The sequence below is a fragment of the Apium graveolens genome, chromosome 4 (assembly GCF_009905375.1).
Source record: "Apium graveolens cultivar Ventura chromosome 4, ASM990537v1, whole genome shotgun sequence".
Lineage (NCBI taxonomy): Eukaryota > Viridiplantae > Streptophyta > Magnoliopsida > Apiales > Apiaceae > Apium > Apium graveolens.
In genome coordinates, this window is record NC_133650.1 from 107,831,803 (window position 1) to 107,853,567 (window position 21,765).

Consider the following 21,765-nt stretch of genomic DNA (forward strand, 5'->3'; position numbering starts at 1 on the left):
TCTAAGCTTCCCCATGGATAGTTACATACTTTCTATAAGTTTAAGCTTCTAATTCCAAGCCAATCTCTTTTATAAATCAAGGAAGAAGATGGTGAATAGTAACTTTCAAAAAATAACTTTAGTTTTCTTGAATTTTTATGAAAGTTTAAGGTTATACAAGCAAGGATCAAGGTTCTTTTAGGCATTCAAAGCTCTTGTGTTGTGTTAAGAAGCTTCAAGAAGGTATAAACTCCAAACCCTAGCTTTTAGTTTTGAGTATTTAGGAATGGTTATGATTGATATAGTATATGTGAAGCATGATGCTTGTTTGTTTAAATTTTGGTTGAGTTGTAGAGGATAGTTGGTTTTGTAATGTTTTGGAGTTGTAATTCTTGGAGTATTGATTAATGAACTTAAGTATAGCTTAAATTCAAGTTTAAGAATAAGTATAAATTGTTAATTTTGAGTTGATTGGGGCTGTTATGATGTAGTATGGATGGAGTTTTGATTGGGTTGTGAATTGGGATTGATTGGTGGTTGTATTGGAATGGTTTAAATTTGGGAAATCGCGTAAACATAGCCGTCGTAATGTCCGATTTACTTTAGACTGCTTTTGCTCATAACATTAGGACCCGAGAACTCCCTGCTAGGTTTTTACCATTACCATGGTTAGATAGTTCATCTTACGAGCTTCGTTTTGATATGTGGTTCGTTTGATTCTGATGTACGGTTTAGGAGAAACGACCGTTTTAAGTAACGACGTTTCGCGAACGAAAAATTTCCCCTCGCCTTACTTTGAAACATAGGTTAAAGACCTTAAAGGACTAATTGGGGTAAGAAAAAATTATTTAAAGTGGATTAGACAGTTGGTAAGGTACTCGCGAAATAATCGCCTTAAAACCCTTAATGGTTAATTTATTAAAAATGGTGGAGCCGAGGGTACTCGAGCGACTTAAGGAAATCGTTAAGCGCGAAAGCGAACATTAGGACTCTAAATGGTTAAAGTCTAGTTTCTTAAGCGAACGGGGTCTAATTCCGACTTATGTTGTTGTTCATAGGTTATCAGGACCCCCTCTAAGCTTAAGTCTATCCGGGAGCACTCAGGCAAGTTTTCTATCCGTTATACTGTTGTTGTGATGTATACATTTGTACATGCATTATCTTGTGATAGATGCATAATGGTTATTTAGCAAATTCTTGCGATATATTGGAGCATGTTGATATGATATATATGCATGCCTGTTTCGTATTCTTGATTTATATATCTGTTGGTTCAAATGCTTATTAGTTGCATAATACCTATGCTAGAGATAAGCAGTAGTTGCGTATACCCTGAATGTAGGGGACCCAAAGGTGAACCCTTTTCTAAAACCGGGAGTAGATGTTCCCGAATATATTATATATATATTTATATATATATATTGATGTAGTTTTCAAAACTATTAATCAAATAAGGTTTATTCGATAACTTTATATTATTTAATGAATATTATTTCGAATATTCATTCGAGGGCTTATGACTCCTTTTATTTTATTTAATGAATATTATTTCGAATATTCATTCGAGGGCTTATGACTCAGTTTATTTTATTAATTGAATATTATTTCGAATATTCATTCGAGGGCTTATGACTCAGTTTATTTTATTAATTGAATATTATTTGAATATTCATTCGGGGACTTATGACTCAGTTTATATTATTTAATGAATATTATTTGAATATCCATTTGAGGACCTATGACTCCGATTATTTACTGAAATATATTCTTTATTTTATTAAAGAATAAGGTGTCGATAATCAAACTTATTTTTGATTATTCAAATAAAGATAGTACTTTCGTATAAGTATATCTTTGGTTATTTAATACTCATTTCAAGTATAAGTTTTATAACTTCTACTTCAATTATTTGTATAAAGATTATTCTTTATGGGAATATTATTTAAATAATAATATTCAGATATTTTCTAATATATTGGGACTGATTTACTTTATTAAATCAGCATTACTCCAAACACTATTTAAAGTGTTTTCGAGCCTTTAAAATGATTTTTAAAAGTTAGAGCGGATCCCAAAACTCATTTTTTTATATATTTAAGATCTTCCTTTTAAAGGGGATTTAAATACTCGCTCAAAACCAGAGGGATCCGACTCTGTGGTGTATTTTATATTCGCAACAAAGTTGCGGTTTTGGTAAATGAATTGATTACTTACCCAATGTTCGGGAAGTAAGTCCATCTATTTGAGTCGGCATAAGCAACATGGGCTCAGTGGGCGTCCATGAAAGTGTAAGTGGCTCAGTGAGAGTCCATCAAATGCGTAAGTGGCTGAGTGGCAGTCCAGCATAAGGTCCTATTGCGACCAGGGAGATGACCAGTGGGGAATTCGTCCATCTTCTAGTAGAAAATGTTACTTATTGGTATCTTTGCCTGATCAGCAAGATATCAGGTTTATGCCAAGGTTTTCTCCTTTCCAAATTTATTGGATATTGCAACTCTGTTTATAATTTTCATAATAGAGGTTTTCAAGAAGTGTATGAAATGTATATATATATAGGTGTATATATATATCGGTACTTAATGAAGTATCTTGTAACTTCATTATTTATAATGATATTTCAAGGATTGAATCTATTCAAGTCTTATCTTGTAGTCTCATCTGGGTGATGAACTTTTGAAACTGATTATAACTTGAACGATGGTAGTTCAAGTAGTATTCGGATATAAGTATATTGGAGTATCTTGTAACTTCATCTTTTAAACTTATATCTAGTAAAAGATTATCTTGTGCATGTCAAAGATTTTCGGAAAAATGTTGAGACAAGGTTAGATATATGAGATCACCTTGCAAAAATATTTTTATACAGATATAAACTGGAACTCTGTGTATATTATACATGTCAGAGGATTTCAAAGATTGTGAAAAGTATATATGTACATATACTGAATATTTTGCGACTTCATCGCATTAAGATATCAAACTTGTTTCATTTCTTTTGACCAAGACTTTCATGAGTACTATGGAAAGGCTCATATATTGTTAATCATTATACATATTATTTTGGTGGGCTTGTTGCTCACCCTTGCTTTCTTCTTTCATCACACAACATTAGATAGAAAAGATGAACATGACCAAGCTCCCAATTCACGAGCGGATAGGAAACGTTCCGCAGTTTCCTATAGGCATTGATGTCGCTGTAGCTGAGGTATGAACTACCAATAGGCTAGGCTTTTAACATTTGATGTACCAGACTTATGTATCTCTATCAATTGTAATAATGGCAAAGAAATGTAAATTTATTCAGAAACCCTTTTAAGGTGTAATGGCATATAATTTTGGAATAAAATGACTCGTGTTATTTTTTGGATATTCATCTCTGAGACTATAACTTGTGGTGTGTGTGTTTATTATGGGGTCACAGTACAGAGTAGTTGATTGTTTATTAAGATCGGGTGTTATTAAGGGAAATGGAACTCGTGACAACCCGGATCCCCGACCCCGGATTTGGAGGTGTTACATCCCTATTGAGTTATACGATACAGGGCATTTGACACCAGCTTGACTCCGTGCAGAATCCGACGAGAAATTCTTACCTCATTTCCTGAGGTAATCTTGGTAAAGCATTCATTCGAACCTCCGGGACTTCACTTCAGTTCTAAAGAATTCCATCTTGAGATTCATTGCAACGCGCTTCTCCAATCATTCGCTATTAACACCTTTGTGTAATCTTTCCTGTTTACATGCATTTTTGGAACGAATTCCTATCTCCAACTATCGGCGTTTCACCTCATTCTTCTAACAGTTCTGGCACAACCGACGTTCGCAACTTGCATATATCCTGGATTATTTTATAAAATTTCCTTATCATCCTTTTGATTCCACTTCTTTTCTTCATTATTTCTCCATTCTCATTGTTCATTATTTCTTTTAAACATAACGAATTTCTTTTTTTTCTTAGTAATATTAATCTGTTTATTATTGGATATATCATTTCTGGGTTTCATACTGGAATGAAGGCTTTTATTTATAATATATAAATCTTTATTAACAGAATTATCGAAATTCATCGGTAGCCATTCTTTTAGCCTTGCTTACTCATCACGAATCGCGTATTTGAGTTTTCCTCATTGGTCAACATCTCTTTTCCCTGAGTTCTCATGCAGACTTCGTCCGTCTCTATCTTACACCGGATAATTGTATTTGGGAGTTTCCCAGTACTTCACAGCAACTTTTATTCAATCATAATTTGATAAAGATGTACATTTACGTTCTTCATGGAGTATTATTATAGAAGGTAATATTTCTTTACTCTATCTTGGATCTTCAGTTCTTGCAAATGTTCTCTCCACTAATTTATAGTAGCTTCCATAAACTCGTCATTCGATATGGGTATACACCCAAGTCCTTCTTGGAACGTGATTACAGATGATAAAATCTCTTTGCTTTATTTTGAATCTTCAGTTCTTGAAAACACTCTTCTTGTTTATCGCAAAGGCCCATTCATCTCGATAAAATCTTGCCCATGTCTACAGTAGCATCCCGCTAATTCTACTAAACTTTCAACTTTCACTAATGTCATTACTTCCTCCAAATTTCTAATCGCTTTGATTTCGGTTCTGAAAATCATGTCAGAGCTTGACTCAATCTAACTGGAATCGATCTTCATTTAACTAACCATTAGTTGGTAAAATTGATTTATTAACTCTTTTTAACTGATCAATTGAACAAAGTGAAGACTAGCTAACTGGAATCAAGGACCAATTTCACAAAGTCGATTTGATCATAACATTCTTTCTCAAGAACCGAGATCGCATTCATTTGGAGTACTACAATATATTTCTTTATTCTTGAACGTAGGGAATTTTTTTTGAAAATCTGGGCAGCACCTCCCCTATACCATCAACTACCAGTCGGGCTCAAGCCGACACCATCAATCAACCAAATCATGCACAATCATATCCACCCACTTCCATCAACCAAAATCATCAATTTTCACAAGTATTTTAGCTTATTTCTTATCATTACTAATTGTGTACGGTTACTTTTAAAAATTATGTCGCATCCTTCAATGAACCACACCAATCCTCCTCCTTTGACGATACACACTCAATTTCACTAATGAGTCTATTTATCTTTTAATAACCATGCAGGGTCTTGATTATCATCCTCATCTGGTGGAAACTCAATTGCCGGATCATTATTTCTTAAAAGATTTCGCAGTCGAATAGCCATTCCTTCATCTCCACTTATGTTCCCGTATCGAATTTTCGTCATTCACCAGGGTATGAGCATTAAATTCACCATCACTTATTTACGAAAGTTAGAGAACTTCACAATTTCTTGAAGAACACATTCGAAGTTCGATTACATTTAAGATTTCTTCCATCTTGAATTTTCACGACAAATATCTTCCCGCGACGAAGGGAGATTTCACGTAATGTCTGAATCATTGTTCAGAATTTCCTGGATATTTGATCGTCGTCCTGATACTCGGTTGCTCCATCTGACACACACAACTTTACTTCCTTATTTTGTAATTAATCTATTTATTACGGTTCACTAATGATTCATTTTTCTTGTCAAAATCTTCTGATTTGAAGTGCATCGCATTAACGTAATCTACCATACTGATGAGATCCTCATAACACGAACAACTGTCAGATTTGATGTCTTTGCCACGACTGTGTTGTCGGTGTTTCCATTCTTCCTTGCTCTGCTTGCAATCATATCCTCCTTCGACACATAATTCTACCTGTCGCATGGGACTATTCTATTTCTTGTAATCGTCAGAGAACAGACTCGATGTAAGAGGAGAGTGTATGAATAGGATTTTAAATGAAAAGAAGGATAAGGGATAACAATGCAATAAATAATTGGAAGAATCTGTAAGTCAATAAATTGAAGGAAGAAAAATGAGTGAAGATTTAAATGTGAATGAGACAACCATATTCGTACTCAAGATGGCCAGTCTTTCATACTATATGGCATACAACACCTGATTTGGTGGCGTCCCACCCGACTCTTTGTCATTTCGACAAAGCGTCATATCACAACATTGTTTGTCTCAATCAGGAACCAAGAATTTGAGAAGAGAAATAGTTCAGAAGGAATACAATAAATTTTCTTTCATTTTCGCCTCATATGATCTATCAACAGAAGAAACTCATACATATTCAAAACTTGAGAAGAACATATGCTATCATATTTATAAAAGAATAATATTATAGATCACCACTGGTCACCGTCCACGCTTCATTTACATATGCCTTCAAGAACCATTCGGATGAGAGATTCACCGTTTAGGTCACATTATAACTTCAGAATGTCTTCTAGAAATGCCTCCATATTCAAAGCTTTAATAATTCGATCATATCGCGTCCTTACAAAATTTATAATCATTGCTTTCAGTCGCATTCAAGAATCAAGAAAAACGTATACAATCGTATTAGAAGAAAGGATGTCAGTGTTGATCACTTTCCATGCTTCGCCTACATCTGCCTTCAGGATCGTTCAGATACAGGTTTACGATTTAAGTCACATCATTGCTTCGAAATGTTGTCTGGAAATGCCTTCACACCAATGCTTCAATAATTTGGTCTTAATCGCGTCGTTCCGAAATTTAAAATCACGGCATTAGATTTCATCCATGTCACGTAAAATATCCATCGATCACGCAACGCCTCAATTCTGTCAATAGATATATGATTCTTCTCTAATCATCTAGAAGATTGTTTTATTTATTTCAATCACCCTCTAACCGCTTGAATCATGAATTTCGTTAAATTTTTAACAATTTCTATGAATTGAGTAAATAATGTTTTAACATGTTGATTTAATTATTGATATTATTCAACAAGTTCACTTTCATTTTCATTCATTTTTTTTCCACGGAAGACTTTAAACCTTCTCCCTGCCGGTGGGTCTATTTGGCCCTTCAAATTAACATCACTAAGTCTAGTTCTATTCTTCTTTTTAGGTCATTTTCTGTTTATAATAACAAGAACATAAATTGTAATTCGACAACCAAATTATAAAATTCATTTCATGCAAAAAAAAAATCTTCTGAAAGTTGGTTAAGAAAATCTTTTCCGAAATCTCCTTTTTAAAGTTTTGGAAATCAAATATTTGGTCGTCATTACTATATTAATTACTTGCTATTTTTATGATTTACCAATGAAATGTATAATTAAAAGAATGCCCATATAAGGGTCTCTCCACTTTGGTACCTCTTCTACTTTTCCTTGGATTCTACTCGCACTTATTAGTCGACAAAACTTCATTTACCACTGTATACCATTTTATTCCTAACTCGAGCCCAATGCTGACGTTTTCCATTGTCTTTCATATTCTCGTCGTCGTCCTTGACATTATGCTTACAACCACGCATGCGATTCGACGTTCGGTCTATCGATAGGGTCGCATCTTCTTGCTAGTCTTACCTATACCTAGTAAGGTAGATATCATTCCTCGCGCAACTCCCGATAAGTGATAAGAATCTTCTCGCAACGGTGGTGCCTTCGAAACGTGCAATGTTAGTTCTTCATCAGCTTCCATCAATAGGTTGCCTTCGACGTGGAACTCGTCCTAATACCTAAGTTAAATTGTACTAATATTCATAAATCCTCACCAGAATCAATCGCATTTTCTTCAAAACCACATGAAAAGCAGGGTAGCATACCCATTCTCCGTCAATCTGTCGATTCCTCATTACTATAGAATCTGAGAACTCAATATACCTATAGCGTTGTGATATTCACCTTACACTTTCTCAACAATCCTATTTTACCAACTCCATATCGAATCTGCTAACCCTAATTCGCACTCAACTCAACTTAACATGAGTATGCCTAGGATCTTTCCTAACTTGTACGACCTATCATTCCTATCTTACTCTCACCTATTCTTATTTCAGTGACCAATAACCTGCAGCTCTGATGCCAACTTGTAACAACCGAAATCTGGGGTCAAGATTTGGTGTCACTAAACAATCATTACATAAAATAAAGAAAGAAATTAATAACCCCTTGAATCCGGATCATTTACAGGTTATGGTATGAAATAAGAATCTAACCTTTTACAACTCATAACAACTAGTATGATTTTGGTGAATTATTTGATGATGGATAATAATGTTTGGATGTTTATTTCTAATAAAATTGAGATATTTTAATTTCCAATTATCTAGAATTAAATCTAGATAATTTTGGTATTTTTCTGGTAATTTTTGGATTATTATATGATTTTATAAGAATTTATAGAATTAATAATGATTATTTCACGTAATTATAAAAATTACTTTTTAGAACCAGAAATCGTCCCACTTCAATCGTTTTTGCGTTTTTACAACCCGAAACTCTTCCAAAAACTCCTTCCTAACCTAATCTGATAATTCTGAACACTTTTCGTGTTTTGACTTCTTCAATCCGAGGTACGGTTTGACCTGTACGAGACTCGGTGTGAAATTCTCGATACGGAAATCATTATATAGATCGATAAACTCCATATTTTCAAAAGGCGAGATATTATCACCTTATTTCCGTATAAAGTATTTTATAAGAGTCTCTGTTTTGATAATTATCCAATTCTGGTATTAAAATCGTATCGTCTTTTTAGTTACTTAGCGGCTAAGTAACCTATTTTCAGATCCAATATGAAAGTTAATTATCGAATTATTAGATAAATAAAATATGGAATAGTTCTGTCAGCTATGTGTTGCTTTATTATTAATTGTGTGAAATTTGTTCAAAGCAAGGATTAATTTTATAATTAATTATTGAGCTGTATGAATTTAATTTGTATTAAAATGATTTTTAATTAAATGTTTATTTATTTCTGCTCATAAATGCTAAACATTGCTCCTAAAATTATTTTGTTGTTTTATAATTTTATTTATTATTTTTAGGATTTTATAAAATTTAGAAATCAATATTTTATTTATTAATTATGTTTAAATGATTTATCTGATTCCATTTAATTGAAAAATCAATATTTAATTCTGAAATGTTTCAAAAATCATGAAAATTTTATTTTATTAACTTATAAATATTTCGAGAATTTCAAAATTATCCCGACAATTTTCTGGCTTTCATTTATCCGCACGTCTGTTCTTTAAATTATAAAACGCAGGTCTGATTTACGTTTCAGAAATGATTTAAAAATAATTATAAAATTTTAAATTCTAAAATGCTTATATATCATCAGTTTTAAATGGTATAAGAATTATGAAGATTATTTTTGAGACTATTTTGATTCGTTCTGTTCGTAAAGTGTATCGTGATTAAATAGATTGGGGTGTTTAGTTGCGGTATTGAGGAAAGAAACCGGGTAAATAAACCCGATTTCGTTCCCTTCATTCATAAATCCCTAGGCCCTTTTTCTTCTTCTCTTCACGGGTGTCTCTCTCTCAGATTATCTCTCATCTCTCCCGATTCTTTCTCTCAATCTCTCCTATCTCTGTTCAATCTCTCCCATCACTAATCTCTTCCCATCTCTCTCTTGCTCTCCCTGGTTTTCTTTTCTTCATCTATTACCGCCTTATTCACTTCCTTCTCCGGTAATCATCGCCACTGCCTCTTTGTTTTCCGGCGGACAGTTGTTTGTGGGTTCGTGTGTAGTTCGTGTGTGTATAAAAGCTTTGTGTCTGTGTGTGTGCATAGTCTGTGTGTGTGTGTTTTGCGTTTAACTGCTCATTTCGCTGTGTTGCCGCCTCCTCGGGTCTCCGGTGAGGTGTGGCGGCGCTGCAGTGTTGCGTGTATACGCGTGTTCCTTGTGTTTTGCTCGATTGCCCTCTGCTGTTCGAAGTGTTATTGCAAATTATTTATGAAATTATCCGATGATTATTTTATTATTTAATTGAATGAATTTTGATGATTCGTCGAAAATTTATTTTTAATTATTCGAGGATAAATTGGTGAAGATTCGCGATGGAAACCCGATTTGTACGGGCACCCGCAAATTTTTGCTGCCGTCAGCAATGAGCCTCGGCGAGCTGACGGTGGACGATGATGATTTTAATCTGAGTCCTAAATTATAAATAAATAAAAATTAGTTGTAAAATAAATTTCGAAATAAAAACGAATAATAATAATTAATTAAGCAATTTCGTATCGGTGAATGGGATTGATGAATTAATTTGTGAATTGCTTGGTGGTTGGGAACTGATAAATTGGATTGTGGACTAAAATGTATTATGATTGTTGTTGTGTTTTGACGTCGATTTGATGTTCGACGGGTAGGCCAATAAACAAAGGAGACGGTGCCCGATTTTCGGGAAATTAATTGCGAAATTGCGAGAACGTAACCTATCCGAGACGTCGAATTACGATATTTTGGGGATTGAATTTTACTTAATCCTAAGGGCCGGGACATAACCGGTGCCTTGAGATGGGTCATAGTGCCTGGGGACCCGACTGGATCTATACAGATAGGTATAGATCTGCACTGTATCCTGACTGATCAGCAGGATATAGATGTGAACTAGTGTCCGGTCTAATTTGTTATTGATCGCCATTAATGGCATTCTCTCTCTCGAAAGGTTTTATGATTCCAAAAACCGGACAAACCCTGATTCTGGAGAAGAATTTGGGAATCGCTTGTCACTTTTGGACTTATAGTTGAAGGCTGGTGTTAGTCATCATTTATTCGCTCACTCACTCAAATAAATAGAATTGTTTAAAATTGTTTTAAGATTTTGTCCGAAAGTTTTTCCGTTGGTATTAATGCTTGGAACATAAATTATATACTTGATGGGCATTTTTGGCTCACTCTTGCTTTATAAATTCTTATTTCTTCCAGAAACAGATAAGGATAAAGGTGAATAGCTTTGATAGACAGCAGAAGTTAGAGAAATCTCCGCTGCGAGAGGTTGAAGAAGTTAGAAGAATATGAAAAGAGCATTAGTATAAAGGTATTTATACTTGTATTCTAGTTGTTGTGAGTTGTAAATGGTTAGATTCTTGTTTCATACCATAACCTGTAAACGATCCAGATTCAAGGGGTTATTAATTTATTTCTTTATTTTATGTAATGATTGTTTAGTGACACCAAATCTTGACCCCAGATTTGGGTTGTTACAAATAAGTTATGAGAGTGTGTATTGATTATTGGAAGTTTAACAAAGTGATGAATAAGAATAAGTAACCCTATTAAGAATTGATTACTTACGAGACCTAATTCAAGGAATGTGTTATTTCTCGGGGATTAACTTAAGATCCAGCCTGATGACATATTAAAGATTGCAATTAGAATGAGCTATGAGCATTGCAAGATCTGGTGAGATCATATGGAGTAACAAGTGTATCAGTTGCCTATAAGGAGTTAAGGAACATGGTGTATCAGGAGAACTTGGATAAGCGAATTGTATTTATTGATAACACCCTCAGCTATTTAAAGATTAAGAAAGTCTGTGCAGAGCACTCAAGGATTTCCCAATGAAGATTAGAAAGGAAGAAATTATACGCTAAACTTTCCAGAATGATATTTAGCTGAGATAAATAAGGGATTCCAATCGTTTCATCAAAGATCACCTAAGCAAATTCGGTGTAGTAATAGATGCCCTGCACAGAATGAAAGGATTAAATGGGATTAAGATCACCGAGGAGTTAGCAAAAGAATTGGAAAGAGTGGATTGCGAAGTTCAAATACCTGAAGGTGAGAAGAAGTGAAGATATGAGGTTACTTTCCAGCCTTAATTAATGGAAATGAGTAAGAGGTGTTCGAATGTCTGGCAACTAAGTTGAAAGTGAGTACCATATATCATCCGTAGATGAAAGGGCTAAAGTGAAAAGACGATTTAGACGATATAAGATATGTTGAGAGTATATATATTTTTTGGATCTAAGAGGAAACTGAGGTAATCACCTACCATTGATTAAGTTTGCTATGTTAATAGTTATCAAGCTAGTAAGGGAATGCTACCTTACAAAGTCATGTGTAAACATAAGTGTGAGTTCCCCTCTATTGAGAAAAAGTGGGAGTAGAAATGTTGGTAGGTCCTGAGTCAATTCAGCGTACCAAGGACGTAGTGGTGTTGATTCGGAAAAGAGTTGAAGCAGCTCGGGATGGACAAAGAAAGAAGACGGATTTGTATTGAAGCAGTATAGATATAGAAGTAGAATCGTTGGTTTTGATAAAATCTTCACCTTGGAAGAGATTGGTTGAGTTTGATTAGAAGGGGCGGGGCGAGTCCTAAATTTAGTGAACCATTTGAGGTATCGGGGAAGATAGATAAAGTTGCTCATGAGTTAGTGTTGCTGCAGCAATTGCAGCAAATTTATGGTGTATTTTACGTGACAATGTTAAAGCGATATGTCCCCGAATCAAACCAAGTCGTTGATTAGGAGCCAATGGGCTCCCATCCAAATTGTTCTGTGAGTGATCATCGATTCAAATCCTAGATCGTTAAGAGCGAGTCCTTAGGATTGAGTTCATGTCTATAGTGGGCATGCTTTGAATAAATCCTCGAGTAGAAGAGTCTACTTGGGAGTTAGAGTCAGATATGCTTGACAAATATCCTCACTTGTTTAGTTAAATCAGATTCTGAGGACATAATCTTTTTAAGGGGGGAAGATTATAACGACTCGTATATTTTTATATTGTTTAAATGCGTAATTATTAAATAATTACATAAATAAAATATGTCTGTGGGTTGTCAGCTGGATATTAAATTATTATTACTTATATGTCATTATTGGTGTTCGAGGATTAAATTGAATAATTATTAGTGATTTACCTGCAGTTTTATTTTTTTTATAGAAATTAGAATGTAATTCAAAAATTATTTAGAGTGTTTATAATTTCAATATGTATTTTTAGAGATTTTTAGAAATTATGAAACTCATATTTATTTAAGTTTGAATTATTTTGAGAATTTTAAATTTAGTTTGGAAAAAAAAAATTCTGATTAAAATCACCTGCGCGTGTACCCGCTAATTCGTAAAATTCGGGTATATTTTACAGCTGTAAAGTTTGTATTTACTTACGAAAATTTTTGTTTATTAATATTTTTATTATTTCGATAACTTTGATATTTTAATTATACTTTTCGTTGAGTTTTTATCCGCAATTTATTCGCTAAAATAATTAATCGCGGGTCAGGATTAACTTTCGGGAATATTATGAGGCGGATAAGTCCACCCATCCTTATCTTTTCTCCTTCAATTAGATATCACAGCAGACTCTTTTATTTTGTTTTTGTCCCTCTCTCGATCGTCTTCTTCGATTCCTCTCGGCGGTAATTCCTCGGAAACTCAATATCTCCTCCCTCTTAATTCTCTTTACCTCTGTTATCTCTCTCCTCGCGCTGTCTTTGTGTCTCTCCCTCACCCTCCCACTCTGTCTTTCTCTATGTTGTTTTCTCCGGTCTCGCCGCCCCTGTTTCTGCCGATTAGCCCCTCACCGCCGTGTTCTTTTTCCGGCGAGGCTGTGCATATCGGTGTGGATTCTGGTGGTGGTGTGAACTGTTGTTGGTGCCTCCTGTGTTTTCCATATTCGGTTGGTTCCGGATGTTCTTAGTTCCCTTTTTACTTGATTGTATCTGTATGTATATATACATGCTATTACAGTTGGGTGTTGTCGCTGTGCTTCTGGATTTCGGCTGTTGGCCGTTCTCTGGTTGTTGTGTTGCTGTATTTCATTCCGGTTGTGTATTGAATTACTTCGGGTTTTGCTAAATTTCACAGGAATAATATTTAATTATTGTGATGATATAAATTATTTACAATCGGAATTTTATTTATCGGTGAAACCTGCGATTTCGGAATCCGAATCGGGTACCTCCGGGTTTTACCGCTGTTGGCGATGAGCCTCGGCGAGCCGACAGTGGACTATGATGAATATTTCTGAGTCCTACGATTTAAAATTATAAAATACATATTAAAACATAAAAATGCGTTTAATAACGAATAATAAGTGTATTTAATTGGTGTTTGTGAATTTGCGAATTGATATTGTTGACTGGAATCGGTGGTTGGGAATTGTATTGTGGTTGGTTTCAATTGGTTGTGATTGATTTGACGTCGGGACGTTCGACGGGTTAGCCGATAATTAAAGGAGGTGGTGCCCGCCGGAAAATTAAATTACAGAAATGCGAGGCCGTACCCAATGACTATCGGAACGTCGATCGGTATATATGAGTACTCTATACGGAATCTGATTATGTGTTGTGATGGAATACTTTGCTAAAAGCCATAACCCTAATTTTGTAAAAGGACAGATATACATATTTTCTGGAAATGAACACCGAACCAATATTCGAGAACGTGAACCCTAAGTAATACGTGTATTATTATATGAAGTATGTTACGAGTCGGGTTTTGTTAACGTTCGGGTAGATTATTAGCGAGGATATGTCAAGCATAATTGAAGGTCTAAGTTAGGGTGTTTCAACTTTGTAGGTGCTAGTCGGAAGGCCCAAGAGTTGGCATTGGATAGCTTAGTGGGCAGTCGATGAGCTCAGTAAGGTTCCAATCGAAGGACCTGAGTGTTGAAGTCGAATCCAGGATAAACTAGTGGTTAGACGTTAAAGCCTGAGCGTCCGTGTCGGCTCAAGGTCAATCGTTAATATTTGTAAAGCTCTGCAAGGCAAGTACCCCTGAACAAATCTTTTACAATTCAGTAATATATGAATAATTGTTGATTTAAATTTACGTACTGGAACATAATGATTTAAGTTATGTATCCCCTGGGTTTCAAATTGTTTTGTTAACTTGTGTTTTGGGGGAAAAGTAACTTCTGAAAATACCTATCTCTAAATTTTGAATAAAATGAAAAAGTTTTGGAAGTGTGCTGTGATATAATTATTTTGACAAGAGATAGGTAAGTGATTTGGAAAACTAGATAAAAGTGATCAGATAATTGGATGAGCGTGCGCAGAAGGCCCGTAACGGCCTGAAAGATAGCGTAAGAGGCGAAATGGTTGCGTACCCTATTATAACCACCAGCCCAGCATGACAGAGACCTAGCTAGTCTCTGAGTTCCGGAACAAGTTTTCATAGGATAGCCAAGATAGAGTTATCCTATGGAGATAGCCTGATCAGCTATCTCACCAGGGATCATTTAATACTTTTATATCTGAGAAAGTGATTTTGAGGTTCCCGGGGGGGGAACAACTGATTTTATAGGTCCTGTGATGGGACAAGTTTTATGGTTCCCGTAACGGAACAAATGATTTTGGGTCCCCATAACGGGAAAAATGGTTTTATGGGTCCTGCGATGGGACGGAAGATTTGAAAATGAAAGTAGCATGCTAAAATTTAACTCTGGTATTTACACAACACAGTTAATGAAATGTTTTATAGAGCATGCTAGCTATTGAGATCCAGTTTTCAACAGTTCATCAGTTTCATCAGTTTTCACATGTTTACTTGTTTTATAAATGAGTTATAATTTATGTTCCTAAAATGTTTAGCATAAATTGTTTTTGATTATTATTCATATAGTGGTACTGCTGAGCAATTAATTGCTCACCCTTGCAAAATATTTTGTATATGTATTGCAGATACCTAGGAGATTCTCTCGTGGTAGTCGGGCAGAGCTCCAGTTCCTTCCGTGTTAGGCTCCTCTGAGGTTGTTGTGTCAGACCAGAAGTGGTCTACTGAGTTGCTGTATTAAGATAATATTTTTAAGGTGGTTGTAATGAATTAGTTTTGTGATAAATTGTAACCTAGGTCATACTTAAACCTGGAAAAGATCTTAGTGAGAGGGGTCGTGATTATGTTTTATTAGTGAAATGAATTTTTTATGTTACTTGGTGTGTTGTGGATGACTTCAACCCCTGACCCCGGGGTTGAGGCCGTCACAACTTCTCTATAACACTTAATCCGTGACTTGTATATTTCTTGACGTATAATATTTTTCTCAAAACACATTTATTCAACCACAAGCTTCTTCACACTTACTCTGAGGCATGACCTTTATGATCTTCTTCCAGATTTTATTCTTAGGCTTGAAACTGTTTACAGGAAAAATACTCCAGTCTAATCTATTTACACTTTTACAGACTTAAATGTTACAATAAAAAATGCAAACTTAGACTATTATACAACTTACTTAGGGTTATCAATTTGACTTAGTCTTGTTATTGTACAGGCATGTCTTGCACAACAATCTCCCCCAATTTGTGAGAAGATTGCTTATCACAAATTTATGCCTGTTAACAAGACTAACCCCAAGCTATAATGAACAAGAAAACTTTATAAACAAATGACAGAAATGCAATACTTATTATTTATTGGAATTAATTTAATCTAAACTTGTGTTGAAATTAAATAAATTAGGAAGTAATATTGGTTTAAATAAGTCTCAATTAGTAGAGACAATTTAGGAAGTTATGAAGATATGGTAGGATGCAATATGATTTTAATTCCTTGTTTTTAGGAGCATTATGTGTAATCAGTTTTCTATTTAAGTTGTAATACCAAAAAGCTTTGGTGAGTTAATCAATATATCGATTCCTCCAGACATACTTGTATTAGCCATATATTTTTATCATCTTGCTAACTACATTCTGGTATCAGAGCCTGTTAAGGCAATTATATGCCTAAAATACAACCCAAACACACAAACGTTGAGATGGAACTGTCCAAGGCGAAGGATGGATCTATTGGCTTAAGCTACCCAAAGCTTACTAGAAGCAACTATACAGTTTGGTCCTTAAAGATGAAAGTGTTTATGAAGGCGCAAGGAGTTTGGGATGCCATTGAAACGAAGGATCCCAAAGAAATCATAGATGAGAAAACGGTTCAGATATCCCTTGCTGTAATATATCAAGGTGTGCTAGAAGATATATTGTTGACCATCGCTGAGAAGGAGACCGCTAAGGAAGCTTGGGATGCGATCAAAATATTGTGTATGGGTGCGACGCGAGTAAATGAGGCAAAAGTGCAAACCTTAAGAAGTGAGTTTGAGTCCCTGGTGATGAAGAAAACAGATCAGGTGGATGATTTATGTATGAAGCTAAGTGGTATTGTCACAAATATACGAGTTCTTGGTGAAACGATAGAGGAATCGAGCGTGGTGAGAAAAATACTAAGAGCTGTTCCGGACAAGTTTCTACAAATCGCCTTGAATATAGAACAGTTCGCAGATATGAAAACTTTGACAGTTGAGGAGGTAGTGGGCTGTCTAAAGGCCCACGAGGAGAGAATGAAAGGAAAGTCTGAAAGTACAAATGGACAGTTGCTACTAACTCAGGAAGAGTGGGCGAAGAGGTCAAACAAAAATGGGCCACCAACAACTCATATTCAAAGACAAAGAGGTGGATTTGGAGGCCATGGCCGAGGTAGACATGGTCCACAACACCATGGTGGAGGCAGAAGAAATTTTCAGCAATACCAAAATAAAAACGAAGGGGCGAACAGAGGCTACAACAACACTCGAGATAGAAGCACGGTGAAGTGTTTCAATTGCCAGGTCTATGGACACTATGCACAAGAATGCAGAAAACCAAAGAAAGAAAAAGAAAAGGTTTAGGAGCAGAGTCAGGAGTTGAACCTTACAAAATTAGAGGACGATGAACCCACACTTCTTTTAACTGAAGGGGAGGTTGTATTATTAAATGAGGAATAGGTGTTGCCTAGTTTCGATCAGAAGGAAGGAACAATGGGGAACGGAAGCCTGTGGTACTTAGACAATGGTGCCAGTAATCATATGACGGGATATCGTGAAAAATTTAGCAAACTGAATGAAAATGTGACAGGCCAGGTGCGTTTCGGAGATGGGTCAACAGTGAAAATAAAAGGAAAGGGAACAATAATTTTTAATTGTAAGAACGGGAAGGAACATGTGCTTAAAGAAGTGTATTTCATTCCGACATTGTGTAACAACATCATTTCGTTGGGACAATTATCGGAAGATGGGAACAAAGTAGTGATGAGTGGTGACCATTTGTGGGTTTATGATGAACATGGGAAACTATTGATGAAAGTTCAAAGATCAGCCAATCGACTATACAAGATAATCATTGAAGAGAAGAACATTATGTGTATGCTATCGAAGAATGAAGAACAAGCATGGCTGTGGCACGCAAGACTGGGCCACGTAAATTTTCAGTCGCTGCAGATCATGTCAGACAGAGAAATGGCACGTGGACTCCCGAAACTAACAAAACCAAAAGCCGTGTGTAATGGCTGTTTGCTGGCAAAACTATCAAAGAAATCGTTCCCGCAGAAAACCGAGTTTATGGCGAAACACAAACTGGATTTAGTGCATGCAGATTTGTGTGGACCGATATCCCCTCCAACACCAGCTGGGAACAGGTATATGTTTTTGTTAGTAGATGATTATAGTCGTGCAATGTGGGTTTTTATGTTGAAAACAAAAGATCAGGCATTTGAAGCATTTAAAAATTTCAAGGCATTGGCTGAAAAAGAGGCAAATGATACGATTAAAGTACTACGGATGGATAGAGGTGGAGAGTTTATATCAAAAGAATTTGATGAATTTTGTGCAAATGCTGGCATCAAAAGACACCTGACTGCTCCTTACACCCCTCAACAAAATGGGGTAGTCGAGAGGCAAAACGGGACGGTGATTGCTATGACGAGAAGCTTACTGAAGGAGAAAAATATGCCGGACATGATGTGGGGAGAGGCTGTACGGCATTCAATTTATATCTTAAACTGAGTGCCAACTAAGGCGTTCAATGGTGAAACCCCTATGAAGCCTGGACTGGAGTTAAACCAAAAGTGGATCACTTACGGGTATTTGGATGTTTGGTGCATGTCAAGACACAAAATGTTGCACTAGGAAAACTCGATGACAGAAGTGTTAAAATGGTGTATATTGGCAAGGAGACTGGAACCAAGGCGCACATACTGTTCAATTCGAATACTGGGAGACTACATGTCAGCCATGATGTGGTGTTCGAGGAAGATAAAAGATGGAATTGGCAGCCCAATGAAATACAAGGTAATAACTGTTAGGTCCCAATGTGTTTGTAGAAGGGGGGTTGAATACAAACGTTACCAAATAATCGAATAAAATGCGGAATAAAAAATGTGAAACAAAATTCAAGTTAAATAAAAATATTATTAAACTTGAAATGTGTTACAACAACTGTATCGATTACAAGGTATTAATCTCAAATCAATTATCACAAATCTAGAATAAATTCGACATGAACTTTTTCTATTTTTGCAATAATTAGAATCAAATGCTAAACGCGATTTGAGATTAAGTTCTAGGGATTTTAATCCGCTAGATTGATACACAAGAACAAGATAAATAATTCTAGTGGTTTGGATTTAACATTAACAAACTAGAATTTGATCTTGAATTTTTGCAGAGAAGAATGATATTTTTCAAGGCGGCTGCTCTCTTTTGTTCTTGTATTTTGATTGAGATGAATAATGATATGCTGCTTCTCTGCTTCTATTTAATCAATCAGCTGAATCAATTGAATTGGAATGACAATCCTTTAAGCTTGCAAGACTTTCGGTAGGACAATTGAATGAACTAGCAAGACAATCTGAATGAACTAGCAAGACAATCAGAATGAACTAGCAAGACAATCATCCTCCTGATGTAACTTTCGGTGTGACAATTGAATCTGGCCTAGCATGACAATCGGTATGACAATCCTGATTGTCATGCTAGTTCATTTTCAATTGTCTTGCTGATTTAATGCTTGAATTTAATCCAATTAAACTTCTGAAAATTCCTAAAATTCCTAGAATTAATTCAGAATTAATTAATCAATTAATTCAATTAATAAATAAATTATTCTTCGCAGATATAATTTATTTTCTTAATTAAATTAGATGACTCAATTAATTAATAGAGAATTAATTCTAGTCTTGAGCAGCAACCATTCTTCTGCAAATCTTCTGAAAATCACTGAAAATTATGAATCAATTCCACCACTTCAACGTTGACACTCGATGTACTGTCTGGTTCATGAGTGACTAACTTCCGTGACGTTTCTTCATGTCTTGACTCTGACACTTTGATTTTCTTCAGATTAAATCCTTGTAATTTAATGATACCCTGACGAGATCTCTGTCACTTGATTAAATCCACAATCTTGACTTATATCACTGAGGCATGATCAATTTCTTGAACTTCTTCCAGTGAATTAGTTCCTCAAGTCTGTAGATGAACCTTGTCTCTGAATCCTTTGACAGATATTACTTTGCGAGATCTCTTTGACGGTCGATCCACTATTTACTTATTACATTCTTATTTGAGTTGAGTTGAATCCTCGAATATACAAATAGGTCTATGACATATGACTTACAATAACACATCTGGAAATTTTGTCATTGTTAATAATAATGTTAGCGAATAGGCTGGTATGTATACAGAGACGCCTCAAAGTCCTCGTACACCAAGTACTACTGGGAGTTTCATGAATGAACAAAATAGTGTTGTTTATGGGTCTGAAGTATCACGAGACTCAAGTGAACCTCAGCGATTTCGGTTGCTAAGTGAGATATATGACGATACAGAAGCGATAGAGATTTCAGATGAGCTTTTATTACTGGGTGTTGAGGAGCCGAAAATATTTGAGGAAGTTAAAGAAAATGAAGAATGGAGGCAGGCTATGAATGTCGAGATAGAGGCGATTGAGAGAAACAAAATGTGGGTCTTAACTGATTTGCCAGAAGGTCGCAAACCCATAAGTTTGAAGTGGGTTTACAAAGTTAAGAATGATACAAATGGAGATATAGTGAAGTACAAGGCCAGGCTCCTGGCGAGAGGTTATGTGCAGAAAAAAGGAGTGGATTACGACGAGGTTTTCGCACCAGTAACTCGGATTGAGACGGTGAGGTTGTTGTTAGCTATGGCTGCAAAACAGGGATGGCAAGTGCATCATCTAGACGTGAAATCAACTTTCTTGAATGGGGATTTAATGGAGGAAGTATATGTAATGCAACCTACTGGTTTTGATAAAAGAGGTGATGAGCATAAAGTCTATCGTTTGTTGAAGGCACTCTACGGTTTGAAACAGTCACCAAGAGCATGGTATTCACTTTTGAACAAATTTCTGAGAAGCTTGGGTTTTTCGAGATGCCCTTATGATCATGCTGTATATACAAGGCGAGAAGGAAATGAATGTTTGATTGTGGCCGTGTACGTTGATGACTTGTTGGTGACAGGGTCAAGTACTGAAAATATTTTGAAGTTCAAGATGCAGTTGAAAAGCGAATTTGATATGAGTGATATTGGGAAGCTGGCCTACTACCTGGGTTTAGAAGTGAAGCAAGAGAAGGAGTACATTGAAGTAAAGCAGGCAACATATGGTAAAAGAATTTTAGAGAAGATGAACATGTCAATGTGTAAGCCAGTAAAATTTCCCATGGAATCGAAGGTGCAGATCGATAAAGATGAAGGCGGGCAGTTGGTGGACTCAACATTATACAGGAGTATTATTGGTGAATTAAGGTACCTTGTGCATACTCGTCCTGATATTTCATATTATGTGGGTGTATTAAGCAGGTACATGGATAAACCAAGTGTGCTGCATTTTACTGCTATGAAGAGAGTGCTGAGATATGTGAAAGGGACACTTAATTATGGTCTGGTGTATCATCGAGGAACTGGGAATTATATTCTAAGTGGGTTCTCGGATAGTGATCATGCTGGAAGTGTAGATGACAGAAAAAGTACGACTGGTATACCGTTTCATTTGAACGAGAATCTGATAACATGGGTGTCTCAGAAGCAGAGGTGTGTGGCCTTGTCGTCATGCGAAGCGGAGTTTATGGATATCACTGTAGCAGCCACTCAAGGAATATGGTTACAAAACCTGATGAAGCAGATTGCACATATGCCTCCAGGTCCTGTAGT

At 35.7% G+C, this 21,765-nt stretch overlaps 1 protein-coding gene across 1 annotated transcript; it reads left to right on the top strand.

Annotated features, from left to right (window-relative positions):
- The first annotated feature begins 16,548 nt into the window (after positions 1-16,548).
- On the top strand, positions 16,549-17,448 carry LOC141718838 (uncharacterized). The gene has a single exon (XM_074521217.1). It carries the CDS (start codon positions 16,549-16,551, stop codon positions 17,446-17,448), a length of 900 nt encoding a protein of 299 aa, XP_074377318.1.
- The last annotated feature ends 4,317 nt before the right edge of the window (positions 17,449-21,765 follow it).

What these genes read in the sequence shown, in the direction of transcription:
- LOC141718838 (XM_074521217.1), top strand. Translation starts at nt 16,549, where the DNA reads ATGGAACTGTCCAAGGCGAAGGATGGATCTATTGGCTTAAGCTACCCA.